Source organism: Tripterygium wilfordii, chromosome 19 (genome assembly GCF_013401445.1).
Source record: "Tripterygium wilfordii isolate XIE 37 chromosome 19, ASM1340144v1, whole genome shotgun sequence".
In the NCBI taxonomy this organism is placed as follows: domain Eukaryota; kingdom Viridiplantae; phylum Streptophyta; class Magnoliopsida; order Celastrales; family Celastraceae; genus Tripterygium; species Tripterygium wilfordii.
In genome coordinates this window covers 4,572,612-4,587,865 of record NC_052250.1, presented here as the reverse complement: position 1 = coordinate 4,587,865, position 15,254 = coordinate 4,572,612, and the positions used below count along the sequence as shown (strand labels likewise).

Genomic DNA, 15,254 nt, shown 5'->3' with positions numbered 1-15,254 from the left:
AGTCATGACACTTGGCGCTTCAAATGGGTAGATCGTCGGCCCTCCACAATGGCCGAACGATGGACCTTGGGTTCCGGTAGTGAGGGAGAAAGAGAGAAGAGAGAGAGAAAAATAAAGAGGAAAAGAAAGAGAGAGATGTGAGAGTGAAAGGAGAGAGTGTGAGTATTTGTTTGAAATTTTCAAAATTTCCAAAATTTTCTCTCTCATCAGTCCAGTCACCATGTCACCTAAATTTGAGCTACTATATTTTGGGTTACCTAGCACTATCGTATTGTTAATTGGTGCATGTGCTTGAAATTGATGTTTCTTTATTTTAGCTTTTTATAAATAATTAAAAATACATCAATGAGGGTATTTTGGTCAATAAAAAAGATATTTTAAATTATTTGTGCTTAATGAAATAAATCTTATCCACTAATGGATAAAAAAAATGTAGAGTAGACATATTGAAATAAAATAATTGATTTGAGAGATGTATTACTAATTAACTCTTAATTTTTTTTTGTTCGGTTGCTCCCATTCTTTTGGGACTATTTTCATTAAAAAAAATTTACAAGTCATTTTACATGCCATCGATTTATTCAAAAGGCTTGCGAAAAATTGAAGAAAAGGGCTTTGGGACAAATGTGTATATATATATATATATATATATATATATATATATTTTGGAAGGAATTGGTATTACTTTTTTTTTTTTTGGCAAGTAGGAATTGGTATTACGCTATTTCATTTGAATGAAATGGATGAGATTGGGTCTCTATGCCCTTCAACAGATTTGCATATCAGGCCTATAAAAAGAAAAAGGATGTATATTAGTCACCGGCACTGACAGACTTCCACCACTCGAAAGGAACAATATCAATTTCAGACTACGCCAGTTTCTTGATCAGTTTCCAATGAAAAATTTGTGCACAAACCAAAGAATAAAGTCTCCAGGGTATGAATGATGGCACTTGCACTTTTTATCTCTTGAATATGAAAATGCGTAGAGGAGCCAAATTAAAGTCTGTTTAACATCTGAAACTTGCAACAACATGTCTTTTTATGGTTTCTTTATGTGAAGAGTCACCACAAATTCGAAGTCATTCTCCAACCATTTAAAAAATCCATGTCTTTACAATGGTGACTTTTCAAGGTACTCTGATCTTCTACTGCCGTTGCACCAAGAAGAAGGGGGTCCATAGACCAAGAGTTTCGTTGTATCTTGGAGGCGGATTTGCTCTAACCATGTGCAACCATTTGGTGGAAGCAAACATTGTTTTAAGGAAAGCGACTACGTGCCTTGCTTTTTGTACAACATTTGTTAAAATCACTACTACTCCTACCATCTTACCTGATAATATTAAGATAGTATCATGGCGAGATCATTGCAACAATTGACACAAGACTTTGTCAAGTTGGACCTCTTTGATGGAGGAAATTTCAAAAGACGGCAAAAAAAGATTCACTTCCTTCTCACCACCTTGAAAGTTGCTCATGTTTTGAAGACATTCCACCCTGTTGAGCAAGGAGAAGAGATCACTTGAACAAGCACGTGAAGGGCCAAATGGGAGAATGATGATTACATGTGTAGAGGATGCGACAAGCAAAATGTTATTGATCAGTTGCTTGAAATTCAAAATGTTATTGACCAACTAAAACAAAAGAACATGCATATGGATCAATATTTTGTGGTACCTGCCATAATAGACAAATTGCTTGCTTCTTGGAAAGACTTTAAGAAAAGTCTTAAACACAAGAAGGAAGACCTTTCTCTTGAATAATTAGGTCAACATCTCCATTTGGAGGAAGAGGCAATAAAATTTGAAAGTAAAGAAAATTTAAGCGCTAAGCTTTCAAATGTCCACATAGTGGATGATGGGAAGCAATCCCAACCCAAAAAGAAGTGCAAACAAAGGCCAGAGAAGGATTCCAGGAAAATGACGAAGAGTACATGTTGAAAATGTGGCAAGCCCGGACACTTCAAAAATGAGTGTCACTCCAAGAAAAAGAGAAAGGAAGAGGCAAAGGAATCCAATTTCACTGCAGTAATCTTCGAGACTAATACCCTTGAAGATGTTAGTGAATGATGGATTGACTCGAAAGCAACAAGACATATATGCAACAATAGAAACTCCTTCATCACATATAAACCAATGGAAGAAGGAACTGTTCTATACATAAGAAACTCCTTATCCGCAAATGTCAAGGGCATTGAAAAAGTGGATTTGAATTTCACTTCTGGCAAGACTTTTACGCTGAATGATGTGTACCATGTTCCTGAAATTAGAAAGAATCTTGTATCTAGAGGTTTGCTTAATAAGCATGACTTCAAGTTAAATTTCAAGTTGGGCACATTTTTCCTTACAAATGGTGGTACTTTTGTTGGAAAGGGTTATCACTGTAATGACATGTTGAAAGTGAATATTAATAATAAAGCTAATATTTCTGCTTATATTGTTGACTCTCTATCTTTATGGCATGCTCGTTTAGAACATGTGAATACTAAGAAAATGAATAATATGGTTTAATTATTAGTAATTCGTAAGTATAAAATTGACTTAGTTAATAAATGTTGAGCATGTATGCAAACTAAGATAACTAAAACTTCTTTCCCTAAAGTAGAAAGAAGAACATCTCTACTTGAATTAATTCATAATTATGTATGTGACAGGCATAGCAATCCCCTTAGAGGTGGAAAGAAATATTTTGTTACTTTTATTGATGACTACTCAAAATTTTGTTATGTTTTGTTATGAATTTTGCCCCAGATCCTCATTTGCAAAAAATGTCAAATGACTAAAGAGAAAAATTAAAAGTAAAAATACAAGAATCTCAACACAAGATTTAACGTGGAACACTCCAAAACCGGAAAAAAAAAAAACCACGGGTGTTGTTAGAGACAACCAAAGAAATTTACTATGTGGAAAATAGTTACAACCACACTCTCAGTATTTTTCTCTCACCCAAAACCCAATTACACCCAAGAGAATTTCCCCAAGCTTGTTCTCTCTCAAGCTTGTACTCACCTTGTGTAATTCTTGTTCTCTCTCTTTGCTCTCACTTGGATTGTGGAACATGAGATTATCAATCACCGAAGTTAGAGGCTCCACAATGGTTTTGTTAAATCACACTTGAAGCCCCCTTTCTTGGTAAAGTTCAGCACTAGAGTCCCACAATGGGCCATTTTTGTATACTTGAAAACATGTGGTGTATCCTGCTAATTTTAGCAATACTTGAGTGAAGAAGTATGAGGTAGTTTATGTATAGTAAACTCAATATCCAATCAATACGTGCCACCTGTGTTTTCTTTTTTTTACAAACCTACCACAATATCCCTCTTCGCCTCCGTCTCCTATCCTTCTCTTCAGACAGTGCGCGTAGAAGAATATCATCTCCCTTCGTCGATTCATCGTGCCGCTTCTTCTTCAAGTGAGTATCTTCATCAATATCTTCCATTTTGTATCTACCTGTGAATATAGTTCCTATTTATTCTTCAATATCTGCACGAATTGGCTTTTGCCCTAAATCGATCGCCATTGATTGCCTTCTTCTGGGTGAGATTTAAATCGGTCCACATTGATTTCCTACTTTTGGGTGAGATTTAGGCAGTAACCACATTACCCCTCTTATGCAATCCGATCATTGGTCAGATTCCAAGGTTCTGTTTCATGGTGTTTTCTCTTAGATATATTTGATCTATATCAGCATCATGCTCAATCCAGTGTGATTTTAAAATGGTTTTTCATATATTGATGTTTCATTGATTTTATTTTAATTCATATTATTGTCCATGTGCTATTCATTTCTGGAATCACCATTCGAATTAGTTCAATATCATATGTTATTCTTGTGAATTGATTTTATGCTATTTATTGATTGCATTGCTGAAGCATCAGATACGAAATGGATCCCCCACCTCCCTCCCAACAACATCTCCACTCTCAAGAAAATGATAGCGAAAATAACCCAGAACTGTATTCTTCCAATCCTATCCAATGGCCAATTGAATTCCCATTCGCCCCGCCCTCAATGCATTGGGCTCAAGTAGCAGCGTTTGCACAATTCTGTCAACAACAATTTCTCACACAGCATGATCCTTTCAGTAACTTCTTAGGGGGTGTTTCCAACACCGAATACCAGCCAGTAGATCCTCATTCCTCCTCATGCCCCAATACATATACTAATACAGTAGTTAACCATTCATACTCCGAAGCCCAACCCCTATCAACTCAAAATACTTCACGTTCCACACAAGCTACAAACCGAAAATCCAAAAAACTGAAAAATTAATGAGGATGTGGCACTATGTCAATCTTGGATTCGTATTTTTGAGGACCCAATTGTGGGGAATGGTCAAGCTCATGATGCTTTCTGGTTATCCGTTTGGAAAGAATTCAACCAGCGTGTGCCTGGGACAGAACGTCCTCAACAGGCTTGTGAGAATAGATGGGCTTTGATTCAATGTGATGTAACTAAGTGGAGGGCTATCATAACTCGGGTGCATAGAAATAGGGGCAGCGAGACTAACCAAATGATGAGGTACTCTTCCATTCATTTAATGGTTACTCATATGTTGGATTGTTTTCTGTTGGATTTTTTTCTGGTAGTTGTGTTGGTTAAACTTAGTATATTGAATGTCAATGGACTGATACTCATAATAAAACAGTGATGTAGAATGGTGAAATTAAGTAATATATTTTCTGGATTTAAACTTACTGAGTCATATGACAAAGGAAGTCAATTGTCTCTGTATCTTACAATTGCGGATATGATACTCAATTTCTATTATTAATCATCTCTGTTTTTGATGATCACACCACAAGAATTTTCACTGCTTTGGCTTTGTACGGCAAGATTTTGTTGTTTAATTTTCAACACTGTGATGTCAACTTCCACCCTTGGTGCTGAAGTACTTTTATTGTACTAATTAAGCAGCTATAAGTCTATAAAGGTTTTTTTTGGGTTTTCTGAGTACAGCTTATGCAAGGTTAGATTTATTTCAAAATACCCAACGACCACCCACAATATCTGCATATTATAGATTTTGGAATATATGAGTTTTCTGCTGAGTGTGTGTGCAATTGATTGCAGAACATTTAATTAATGATCTTCCGTTGTGCATGATGTTCCAGTTGATCCTATGTATAGCCATACCTATCATGAATATTTTTTCCCCTCCCAAATATACTCACTCAAGATTTTGAAGTTTCCTTGCAGACAAACAATTTTCATTATTTTCAAGTTTCCATCTGTGAGGCCAATGAATTTGTTTGTACAAAGTTATCTCTGGAAGATGGTGTTTACCAATAATGTGTTGTTGCTGTCATTACTTTCTATCTTTCCAAGTCCCAATTTACTTCCCCTTGTTTATTGCAGCATTTCACATGTGATTGTTTTTATAGAAAGGTTGTAAGGAAGGTCTACGTGCTTACATGGTAATTAGTTGGTAAGGAAGGCCCACATAAGGGTATTTTAAAGAAAGGTCAACAAAACATCTTATGATGCACATGTTTCCATTCATAATAGTCAATAAAGTGACATGATATAATAATGTTGTGGGTATGTAATCTTTTGCTTTCATCTTTTTCTTCTCATGTTTTTTATTCATCTTTACCACACATTTGCCTTGCAACAAGTCAACTATTTGAGTGAGACCTTATATATATATATATATATATATATATATATATATATATATATATATATATATATATGTTCAATGTATTTGTCCATCCCCACTTTCCCATTCCCACCATTTTTAAGGTTCATAGATTTATGTGCTGCTATAGTTATTTTGGTTAAAATTCAACTATATGTCTTTGGTTTGTTTGCCCTGAGTTAATTAGTGGTATATGTATAATGGTGTTTTAGTGTTGAACATTTATAGTCGTACATTTGCAGTAAACAACTGCTGGAAAACTTTTAAACTTAAAAGGGTTGGAGGAGTCGGTTCTTGGCATTCTATGAAACTTATGAGTTTGGGGCTTCACCCCCTGATATTCTTTTTCCTCTTTCGTTTTGTATGTGAATTGATGCTTTTGCTCGTGTTTCACTTATTTCTAGCTACAAATTTAACATTGATGCTTTTGACTCTTGTAGTGGGGAGCATGCTATATTCTTTTTAAAAGTGACCATGGTCGGGATTTCAAGTTAATCTATTGTTGGGAAGAACTATGCAAATGCACAAAGTGGCATCTTTCCATCGATGAACGACAAAGCCGAGGAGATGGTAGAAGAGGTAGACATGCAAATTTTGGAATACATGCATCAAACACTCTATCCAGAATGCCATCAGTCAATCTTTCTGCATCTTCACGTCCAGGTTTGGATGGCATAGGTGATTCTAGCAATAATATTAGCATGCCTACAACCCCTACATCTGGTACACCCAACACTGCTTCCAAAAATTCACAGCCTCTTCACGTCCTTCCGGAAAGGCATATTGAACGACCATTAGGGCGGAAATCTGCAAAGGATAAACGTCGTCGTTCTGTGGGTACAAGCTCCCAAGCCTCTGATGCTACAAGTGAAAGATTGCATTCAACCATCTGTGCTTGGAAGTAGAAATCTGAGTCAAGATTAGAATCAATGAAACAAATAAATGAAGAGCAACAGTTCCATGCTATTAAGTTTGCTAAGCTTGAGGAGATTCAAAAGAGTATACAAATAACAAAAGATCTTGTGAATACTGAGAAGGATTTGCTATCCTTTATCAATATTTTTTGATCAAACATTAACATGTTTATCTTATGCATTCTAACGATGAAGTCTTAGATAAGTTTAAATTATATAAGACTAAAGTAGAAAATCAATGCAATGATAAGATAAAGAGATTAAGGTTAGATAGAGGAGGTGAATAACAGTTTTTTGATTTTTATAAAGATGTTGGTACTATACATAAATTCACTGCACCATAATGGTTACTGGGGTGAGGCTTTACTCACAGCTTGTCATATATTAAATAGAGTTACATTAAAGAACAAAAATATCACTCCAAATGAATTATGGAAAAAGAAGAAACCAAACCTAAATTATTTAAGAACTTGGGGTTATAGAGCAATTGTAAGGTTACCTAATCCAAAAAGGAAGAAGTTGGGTAACAAAGAAATAGAATGTATATTCCTTGGGTAAAGCATATAAGTTTCTTATAATAGAACCAAATGATTCAATTGGTATAAATATCATCATTGAATCACGAGATGTAGTGTTCTATGAGAATATATTATCTTCTTTGATCAAAAACTCTATAAATGAGACAAAACCCAATGAATACAATAGGTTAGAAATAGAAACTAAAGAAGATGAACTTGTAGAGCAAGATGAATCAAATGAACCAAGTGATAACATTGAATTTAGGAGGAGTAAAAGGGCTAGGATTGTATTATAAGTTTCTTATAATACCTGAACTCCTATGGATTTGCCTCCTGATTTCAAACCAATAGGTTGTAAGTGGATTTTCAAGAAGAAATTGAAGGTTGATAGGACTGTTGATAAGTTCAAGGTAAGGTTGGTTGCCAAAGGGTGCACACAAAAGGAAGCTATTAATTATTTTGATACCTATGTTCCTGTAGCAAAAATTTGCACAATTAGAGTGCTAATAACATTTGCCACCATTCATAAGTTGGAAATTCATCAAATGGATGTCAAGACAGCTTTCTTGAATGGTGATATGGAAGAGGAGATTTATATGGAGCAACCTGAAGGGTTTGTTATACCTGGTCAAGAGCACAAAATTTGCAAACTTATTAAGTCCTTATATGGTCTTAAACAAGCTCCCAAGCAATGACATGAAAATTTTGGCAAGGTTGTATTGTCAAATGGTTTTAGGGTGGTGCATGAGTCAGAAAAGTGTGTATATAGTAAGTTTAATGGAAATAAAGGTGTCATAATATGTTTGTATGTTGATGACATGTTAATTTTTGCCACTGACCATGAAGTTAACATAAGCACCTATTCGTCGTCTTCTGCGCTGGACATGAGATGTCACAATTCCAACATTGGGGATTAGAAGTATTGAGGTTGTAGATATTGAAAATGCAAGTGTGTCCGGACTTGCTGTCAGTCCAACGAACTTGATAGGGGTTCGCACCGAGTCTAACCTCTTCACCAAATGGATTGTGTGCAGTTAGAGAACACAAAGCTGCTGGCTTGATGTTTGTCTTTTGGGAAAAGGACTTAAATTCATGAAATGTCAATCTGGAAAAAAGTTAGAGACAAAAGATTATTACCGAAATGAAAAGACTTCTAATGGAGTGAAATGAAAAACAACACATTGTGCATCAGAAATTTCATTGAAAAGGGATACATCCTGGGATGTAGGCATGGTTTACAAGCTAAAATAAATTAGTTGGCCTGAGCCATGCTAATTGAAAAGAAAAATAAGTGGCATGAGCCATGTCTAAGTAAGCAATAAAGAACTGAATTTGAAGACGCTGGGTCTGTAATTGATGCGGGGTTTGTCGATTGACGCGGGGTGTCTTATAAATTCTTCTTTCTCTTCTTTTATAATTCTCATGGTGATGCCTCTTCTCATGTTTCTTTGGCATTTACTTCACGTACTCTGTCATGAGAACGTGATAAAACCACCTTCTTATTACTCGTTGTAGTGACTGGGTTAGTGGGGGGACCATCAAGCACATCCAACAAATAAAGGGATGATGACAGCATTCCACTGGTCGTGCTTCTTCGTCAAGGATGATGTGGTTGCTCTTGGAGGTTGTGATATGCTCCACCTTGCAAGTTTACAGGATTCACATTTGGAATGGTGGGAACATGGCTAACAGTAGTTATTCTATTGATGCTTCTGTATGAAGGATTGTGAAAAAATGTCCTCTTCATTGATGTACAGAACGAACGTGACTTTGACCTCTTAGTGTCGTGTAGTTGTTGGAAACATTCTTGAGAGAATTCAAAAACGTGAGGATGACAAACTTCGATTTCTCCTTAACTCTCTTTGAGATAATTCTGCTAAAATCTCAATTGTTCCTCAACAAATGTGTTTAAAACAAAATAAACTCTTGAGACAAATATTCTCTAATTTGTTGCCTTTTGGACACTGGATTTCATACATTATTGATTTGTAGTAACTAATCTCTATATTTCAGGCCAACAACCACTAGCGTTCTGCAAAATGAACAAATGTTAATGATAAAAATACCCTACCTCTACCACGTGTCACTAGAAGATTGGATGTTTCTTGCAAATTGTGGAACCCATATTGACATGAGTCAACTGATTTGTAGTGGCTATTTTCGGTACAAATAGCACCAAAAGGTTCTTATGTACATGCTTCAATTTTTCTATCGACTCTCCCATATTCTCTATTAGTAAAAGTTTCCTATTATTTTTCTATTGCTGTAGAAATAGAAAGATAAGTATCGTTCTCTCTCTTGATTATTCTCAAAGTACTCTGACTTTCTTCTGCCATTGCACCAAGAAGAAGGTAGTCCATAAACCAAACTTCATGGTATCTTGGAGGCAGATTTGATATGACACAGTGTAACCATTTGGTTGGGGCAAATATTGTCTTAAGGAAAGCGACTATGTGCCTTAAAGTATAAATTTTCATATAACATTTGTTGCAATCACTACTTGTACCATCTTACCCAATAATTTTGGTGCCCAAGTAAAAGTACAGGATTGGCCATAATCTCATACTCTAATAAGTGATTTTCTTTGTAGGCATGTTGACAAGAAATTCACCACTTACTGTTGGTATTGATAAAGCCACATGAGTAACGGACTAAGGGTACAAAGTCAATTATGTTTGATAATATTTTTCATGTAATTGGTAACTAGAGCTCAAGTTGTTTAGAGGTAGAGAACATATCAACACTAAACAAGCGGTGACCAACTTGCCCATCAAAATGAATTGCATGGATGATTCAATCTAAGACTAGTAATGTTTTCTTAAGTTTCACATTTGACTTCATATAGGGTGACCGGAGTGGAGAAGCCACTGTGTACGTCTCTCTGTTCTAGCTACCATGGGATAAAATTTAATTTCCTCCAACTCCTAAAGCTTAGAATCTAAGGTTTTTATCAGACAAACCAACTTAGCATAACAATTATTGAAAGAAGTAAATCACAGGCTTAATTATGTTGAACATGCTAATATAGGAGGATCTTCTATGTGACAACCCTGCAAAACTAGATTTCATAAAAAGTGCACAATTTAGTTATCCAAAGCTATAGAGGCCAAACGAAGATGGTAGAAATGAGGGAGAGGGAGGGGGAGGGGGAGGGGGAGGGGGAGGGGAGAGAGGTAGGAGGATCTTCTATGTGACAACCCTACAAAACTAGATTTCATAAAAGGTGCACAATTTAGTTATCCAAAGCTATAGAGGCTAAACGAAGGTGGTAGATAAAGGAAGGGGAGGGGGGAGGGGGGAGGGGGAGGGGGAAGGGAGGGAGAGCCAATGTGTCACTTAATAGAGATTATAACTAATTTCAATGCCATATAATCTCACAGACCCAAATCACAAAGAAATAATCAAGCAAGAACAAAGATATAAGAGACACAGAGATTTATAATAGTTCACCCAATCAATCTAAGCTAACAAATTATTTTACTTTATTACTAGGTTTCACTAGATCACGAATCAAGAGTACAAACACCACGAACTCTCTCTCACAAGGTCTGGCTGCACTCTTTCTAACTTTTTTGGAGGAATAATCAACCCTTGCCTGCTCCAATTTTTTTTCCCCTTGAATAAGTGCACTCTTCCTCCCTAATGTGCCTGTATAATCATGTCAATTAAAAAAAGAAAAAGAAAAAAGGTGCTAGGAATAAGCTGAAACAAGAAATTATTCAAGTGTCCCCACTCACCAACCATGGATTGCAACCTCTTTACAGTAGCCGTTGGATGAAGGTAATACCGGCCCTTTGATTTCGAGCACTGCTGCTACCCAAAAATCCCTATCGTCTTGCTCTCTCGCTCTCTTTCGCTCCGATAAATCTCTCTCACCTTAGCCCTGATTCCCTCAACTCCACCAGTTTCGTAACATGAAGCTCCTTCTGAATCAAGCTCGCCGCCACTACAGCCTTTACTCACCGTCTCGATGCCTCCAGATCAGATGCTTCTCCTCTGATCAGAACCCCACAACCGCCGAAATTGAGAATCCCCGATCTTATGGAGGGCCACCGTTGCAACAATCACCACGGCTGTCGCCGAGTGAGAACATGCGTTCTCTCATGGATTTTACCGGGATATCGGGATACGTGGTACATGCTAGTCCTTTTTAGATCGTTAATTAGGATTTGATTTTTAGATTCGTTATTCGTACTTTGATGCAGTTTTTCGATTTCTAATTTTCTTAATCCATGTGAACAAGCTTATTAGAGATTTGCATCCGTGAAAGGAGAAGGACAGATTTTTTTGTTCTGATTTCTTTTCGTTCCTGTTAATATTTCGATTCGTTTATATGGATAGATGTATTACATGATTTGCTTAAGAGAGAATTTCGCATTTCTAGCCAGAATATAAACATGTACGTTTTCATCAATTTACCCTGTTTTTTCCAGTCTTTTTACTGTTAATGCTATGTAAACCCTGACGATGCAGATGGCTCGTCCTACCGCCCCTAATCCCAGACTGCCTTTGGGTTCTTCTGAGGATGAGAAGGTACCTCCCGGAACTGTATGGCTTAGCGACTGCATTTTATTTTTTCCCCCCAGTTTTTAAGTATTTTCAGTATTTAATGTATTGTTTTACCATGTAGATGGTTCTTCCTACTGTCCCGAAATCAAGAGTCCCTTTCGGTTCTTCTGGGAAGGTACTTCCCTGAACTCTAGGTTAAAACATGGGCTTGTGCTTAACTTGTAATTTTCTGTGTAATATTTTTATGATGGCAAACTATAGGAATTTGGGTAGGGTATTGGTGATACCCGCCTCGTATCTGCCACCTGCAAATTTCATTCGTGGGACAGATATTATTGTTTTTATGGGACATATGTGTCCTCTGAATCCTATAGATCTGTTTCTTACTTTCTCTTGACCTCTAACACAACAATGGCAACCATGATGAAATTGAATTACATTGAATTATCATATTGGTTTAGTGTTTATGCCTTTGTTAGTGTTTCCATTTTTCCAATTTCATTTAAACGTATTAATCTAAAACATTTGGTGTTTGTAACTATGAATATTGATTTATAGCTATCTGATTGGATAAGTCATAAACCATTGGTTTGGGTACTTTATTATTGGTATCTGGTGTCTGCTGATATAATCTACATCCATATGTTTAATGGTTGATCAACCTTTTTATTGCTCAGGTTTTCATGGAGGCATTAGAGGGCCGACATTATCAACATGTGTCTGGATCAGAAAAACCTTCAGCACTGTCCACCCGCAACTGGTACCACTCCATAATCCGGTCACACCCTCCCTCGACTCCCCCTAGATTTGGGAATAATTTCGCAGCTCAGTTTGCTAGTTTCAGTACAGCAGTTGGAAATACAGAAGTGACAGCTAATACCATGAATACGCTCCGCCCATTATCTCCTCATCTTCCTATTTATAAGCCACAGCTTAGTTCAACCGTTTCTATTTTCAATAGAATTTCTGGGGCTTCACTAGCTGCTGCATTTTTTGCTTTTCATCTTCTTTGTCTGAAAATGGGTCCAATTTGCTTCACCTATTTTCCTTTCTACAAGATCTTCTTTTATACATCACAACTTGCCCCTTCCTTCGCTGGGATTGCTTCCTTAGCCCTGTCCTATCATACATTTATGGGGATTCGTCATTTCTTGGCGGAATCCTCTGGATTTCGCTTTCTTAGAATTGGGGGGAAATGAGCGAAATGGCTGTTCAGGATTTCACCTAAACTTTTTTGGTTCAATAAAAATGAGACTTTCTCATGCCATGACGTACTTTTTATTATTCACTTCGATAGCACTTCTTTAAAGCTTATTCTGCACTCCCCATCATCTGGAGAATCATACCGGTCGTGATGAACTATGCTCCAAGGTGATTAAGTTGAAGTAAAAACCAATGGTCACTCCTAGTTATTGATTATTTCTATGGATGGGTTTTCATGGCTTGTGACTTGTTTTCTGAAACTGTATGCTGACTAGTTTCTTGACCTCTTTTGTTGAATTAAGTATGCAATTTGGTGTTTAGTTTTACTGAAATTGTAGGGGTTGATTCCCTAGGACTAAAGCAATACAATCAGGTTTGGTGCAGATCAGTATACCGACCAATCTATAATGGTGATCAAATCTTTGATCAATATATGTGTCTGTGTATACATGTGCACGCTGGATGTGCCTGCAATTACGTCTTTTTTTTTTTTTTTTGTGTGCATTTTGGCACAGCTATTGATATCTTTGTGTTGTCGAAGAGGGAAAGGAAAGGATAAACTGGGAGTGAGAATCAGAGAAGGTGAAAAATATAGGAAGACATGTAAGTATGGAAATTATCAGGCAAGTATGTAGTAGATGTGAGAAGGGGAGGCAGAGGAGACGGATCATGGAAGGAGTCTTCAAGTATAAGATGAGTGGCTTTTTTTTTTTTCCTTTAATACGGGGATGGGGGAGACTCGAACTCGAGATTTCTATGAGATATCACACATGAATGTCAGCTGAGGTACTCGTGATTCTCAAGTTTAAGATGAGTAACTTGTGTAATGGTGTTTCAAAAGTCTCTAAAGTTTACTCTGTTTGCCCATTATCTGTTCATATGGTCTTTATCATACCACTTTGAGATTCTACCAGGGTGTTGAAACTTCTCAAAAACAGAGAAGACTTGAGCTTTGTTGCTTATGAAGTAGACCTATGTCATTGAAGTGGCCATATCTATTGTGACATTAACGGAATTCATCCATCTTCATATTATATCCACAGTGCTTTACAGTATTGGATTGCAAGGAAAAGCTGTTTTCAACCATTTTTATTTGCTCCGAGGAACTCAAACTTGCCCTTTACATAATATTTGCAACTACTAACCCTAATAGGTCTACATAACTTTTTAATGAAAGAAATTCCTGAGGAAGATGTTGCCATCATGCCACTACCACATAACTTTTTAATGAAAGAAACTCCTGAGGAAGATGTTGCCATCAGGCCATCACGTAGGCCTCAGAAGAAAAAGGATGAAAGTACAACCCAGATAACATCAAAATCTTGCCAGAGAGATGCCAAAAAAGTATCAAAACTAGAGATTAATGCAAATGAAAAGTTAAAACACTACCAAATCACACCTAAAATCACATATGGGAACAATTTTCAGAGACGCTGCAGTTTCATGGATCAAACGAGTCATTACCCAACCATATTACTACTCTAATCCAAGCAGTGTGAGAAATATGTCTAACAAGTAAGAAAAACTAGACCTAAAGACGTTTAACTCAAGCAACTAAATTATCACTGAGCAAAAATTGTAAGTGTATAGAGTGGAGGGGAAACAAATTCAAATGCAAGGAAATTATACAGAGACAATATAACACAATGGATTTTGCATTTCAAGTACTGCAGAGACCAGCCAGCCTACATGCTACATAATGTTATTCTAAACCAATGTACAAAGATATTATTCTTTGATCACTTGAATTTAAATATACCAATAAACTCTCTTTTCTAGATATAAAAAAGGGTCCAAGCTGCAAAACAGGGAAAAGTAGGAGGAAGGAAGAAAGATGATATGCTCTAATGGGAGCACAGAAGCAACAGACTGCAAAGAGCACCAACCAAATGGAAAAATAGCTAGATGGCAAGATGTACGGGCATGCTGCAGCATCAGGAAAACCAAAAGCACTTGTATACCATGAATTACATTTTGGATAGGGAACAATAATAAATTTCTTAAGTATATAGATGTAATTGTTCATTCAAGAGTGAATCTCTTTCACAAGAGGATAAAACTAAACCGAGAACCTCTTGACTCCATCCAAAAAACAGATGCAAGGATCCTTCTAGGCTGCAAATTGAATTGAATTACAAGGAATCACACAACTCAAAATAGCAGGGTGAACAAGCTATGACCATCACAAAAGTGCCCCCTATGACACCCAATACGATGCCAGACTCCGCAGTGGTGATTTGCACAGGGAATACAAAAGAAAATGCCTCAAGTGAACAATGACATAAATGACGTAACACAAAAGAAATTCAAGTGAACAAACACATAGAGCAGATAAACACCAGCAGTAAAGAAATCGTTTTGAACAAAATTTCCGCACAGTAGCTTTACTTACAAACTACACTATCTAGAAACGAGTTCTCAATAAAAAGTAAACTTTTCCTACTTGGCAACTAGAAATTCATGTGAAAA

General features: G+C 36.6%; 1 protein-coding gene across 1 annotated transcript; it reads left to right on the top strand.

Moving 5' to 3' along the window:
* Nucleotides 1-10,867: 10,867 nt before the first annotated feature.
* On the top strand, nt 10,868-13,204 carry LOC119986096. Its single transcript, XM_038830647.1, has 4 exons — nt 10,868-11,206; nt 11,547-11,606; nt 11,704-11,757; nt 12,260-13,204. Exons 1-4 carry the CDS (start codon nt 10,988-10,990, stop codon nt 12,779-12,781), a joined length of 855 nt encoding a protein of 284 aa, XP_038686575.1. The 5' UTR covers nt 10,868-10,987; the 3' UTR covers nt 12,782-13,204.
* Nucleotides 13,205-15,254: the final 2,050 nt, after the last annotated feature.

Excerpts from the sequence above, each read along its gene's own strand:
- LOC119986096 (XM_038830647.1), top strand. The coding sequence starts at position 10,988 with ATGAAGCTCCTTCTGAATCAAGCTCGCCGCCACTACAGCCTTTACTCA. Across the intron at positions 11,207-11,546 it reads CCGGGATATCGGGATACGTG|ATGGCTCGTCCTACCGCCCC; the intron begins GTACATGCTAGT and ends CTGACGATGCAG. Across the intron at positions 11,607-11,703 it reads GTTCTTCTGAGGATGAGAAG|ATGGTTCTTCCTACTGTCCC; the intron begins GTACCTCCCGGA and ends TTTACCATGTAG.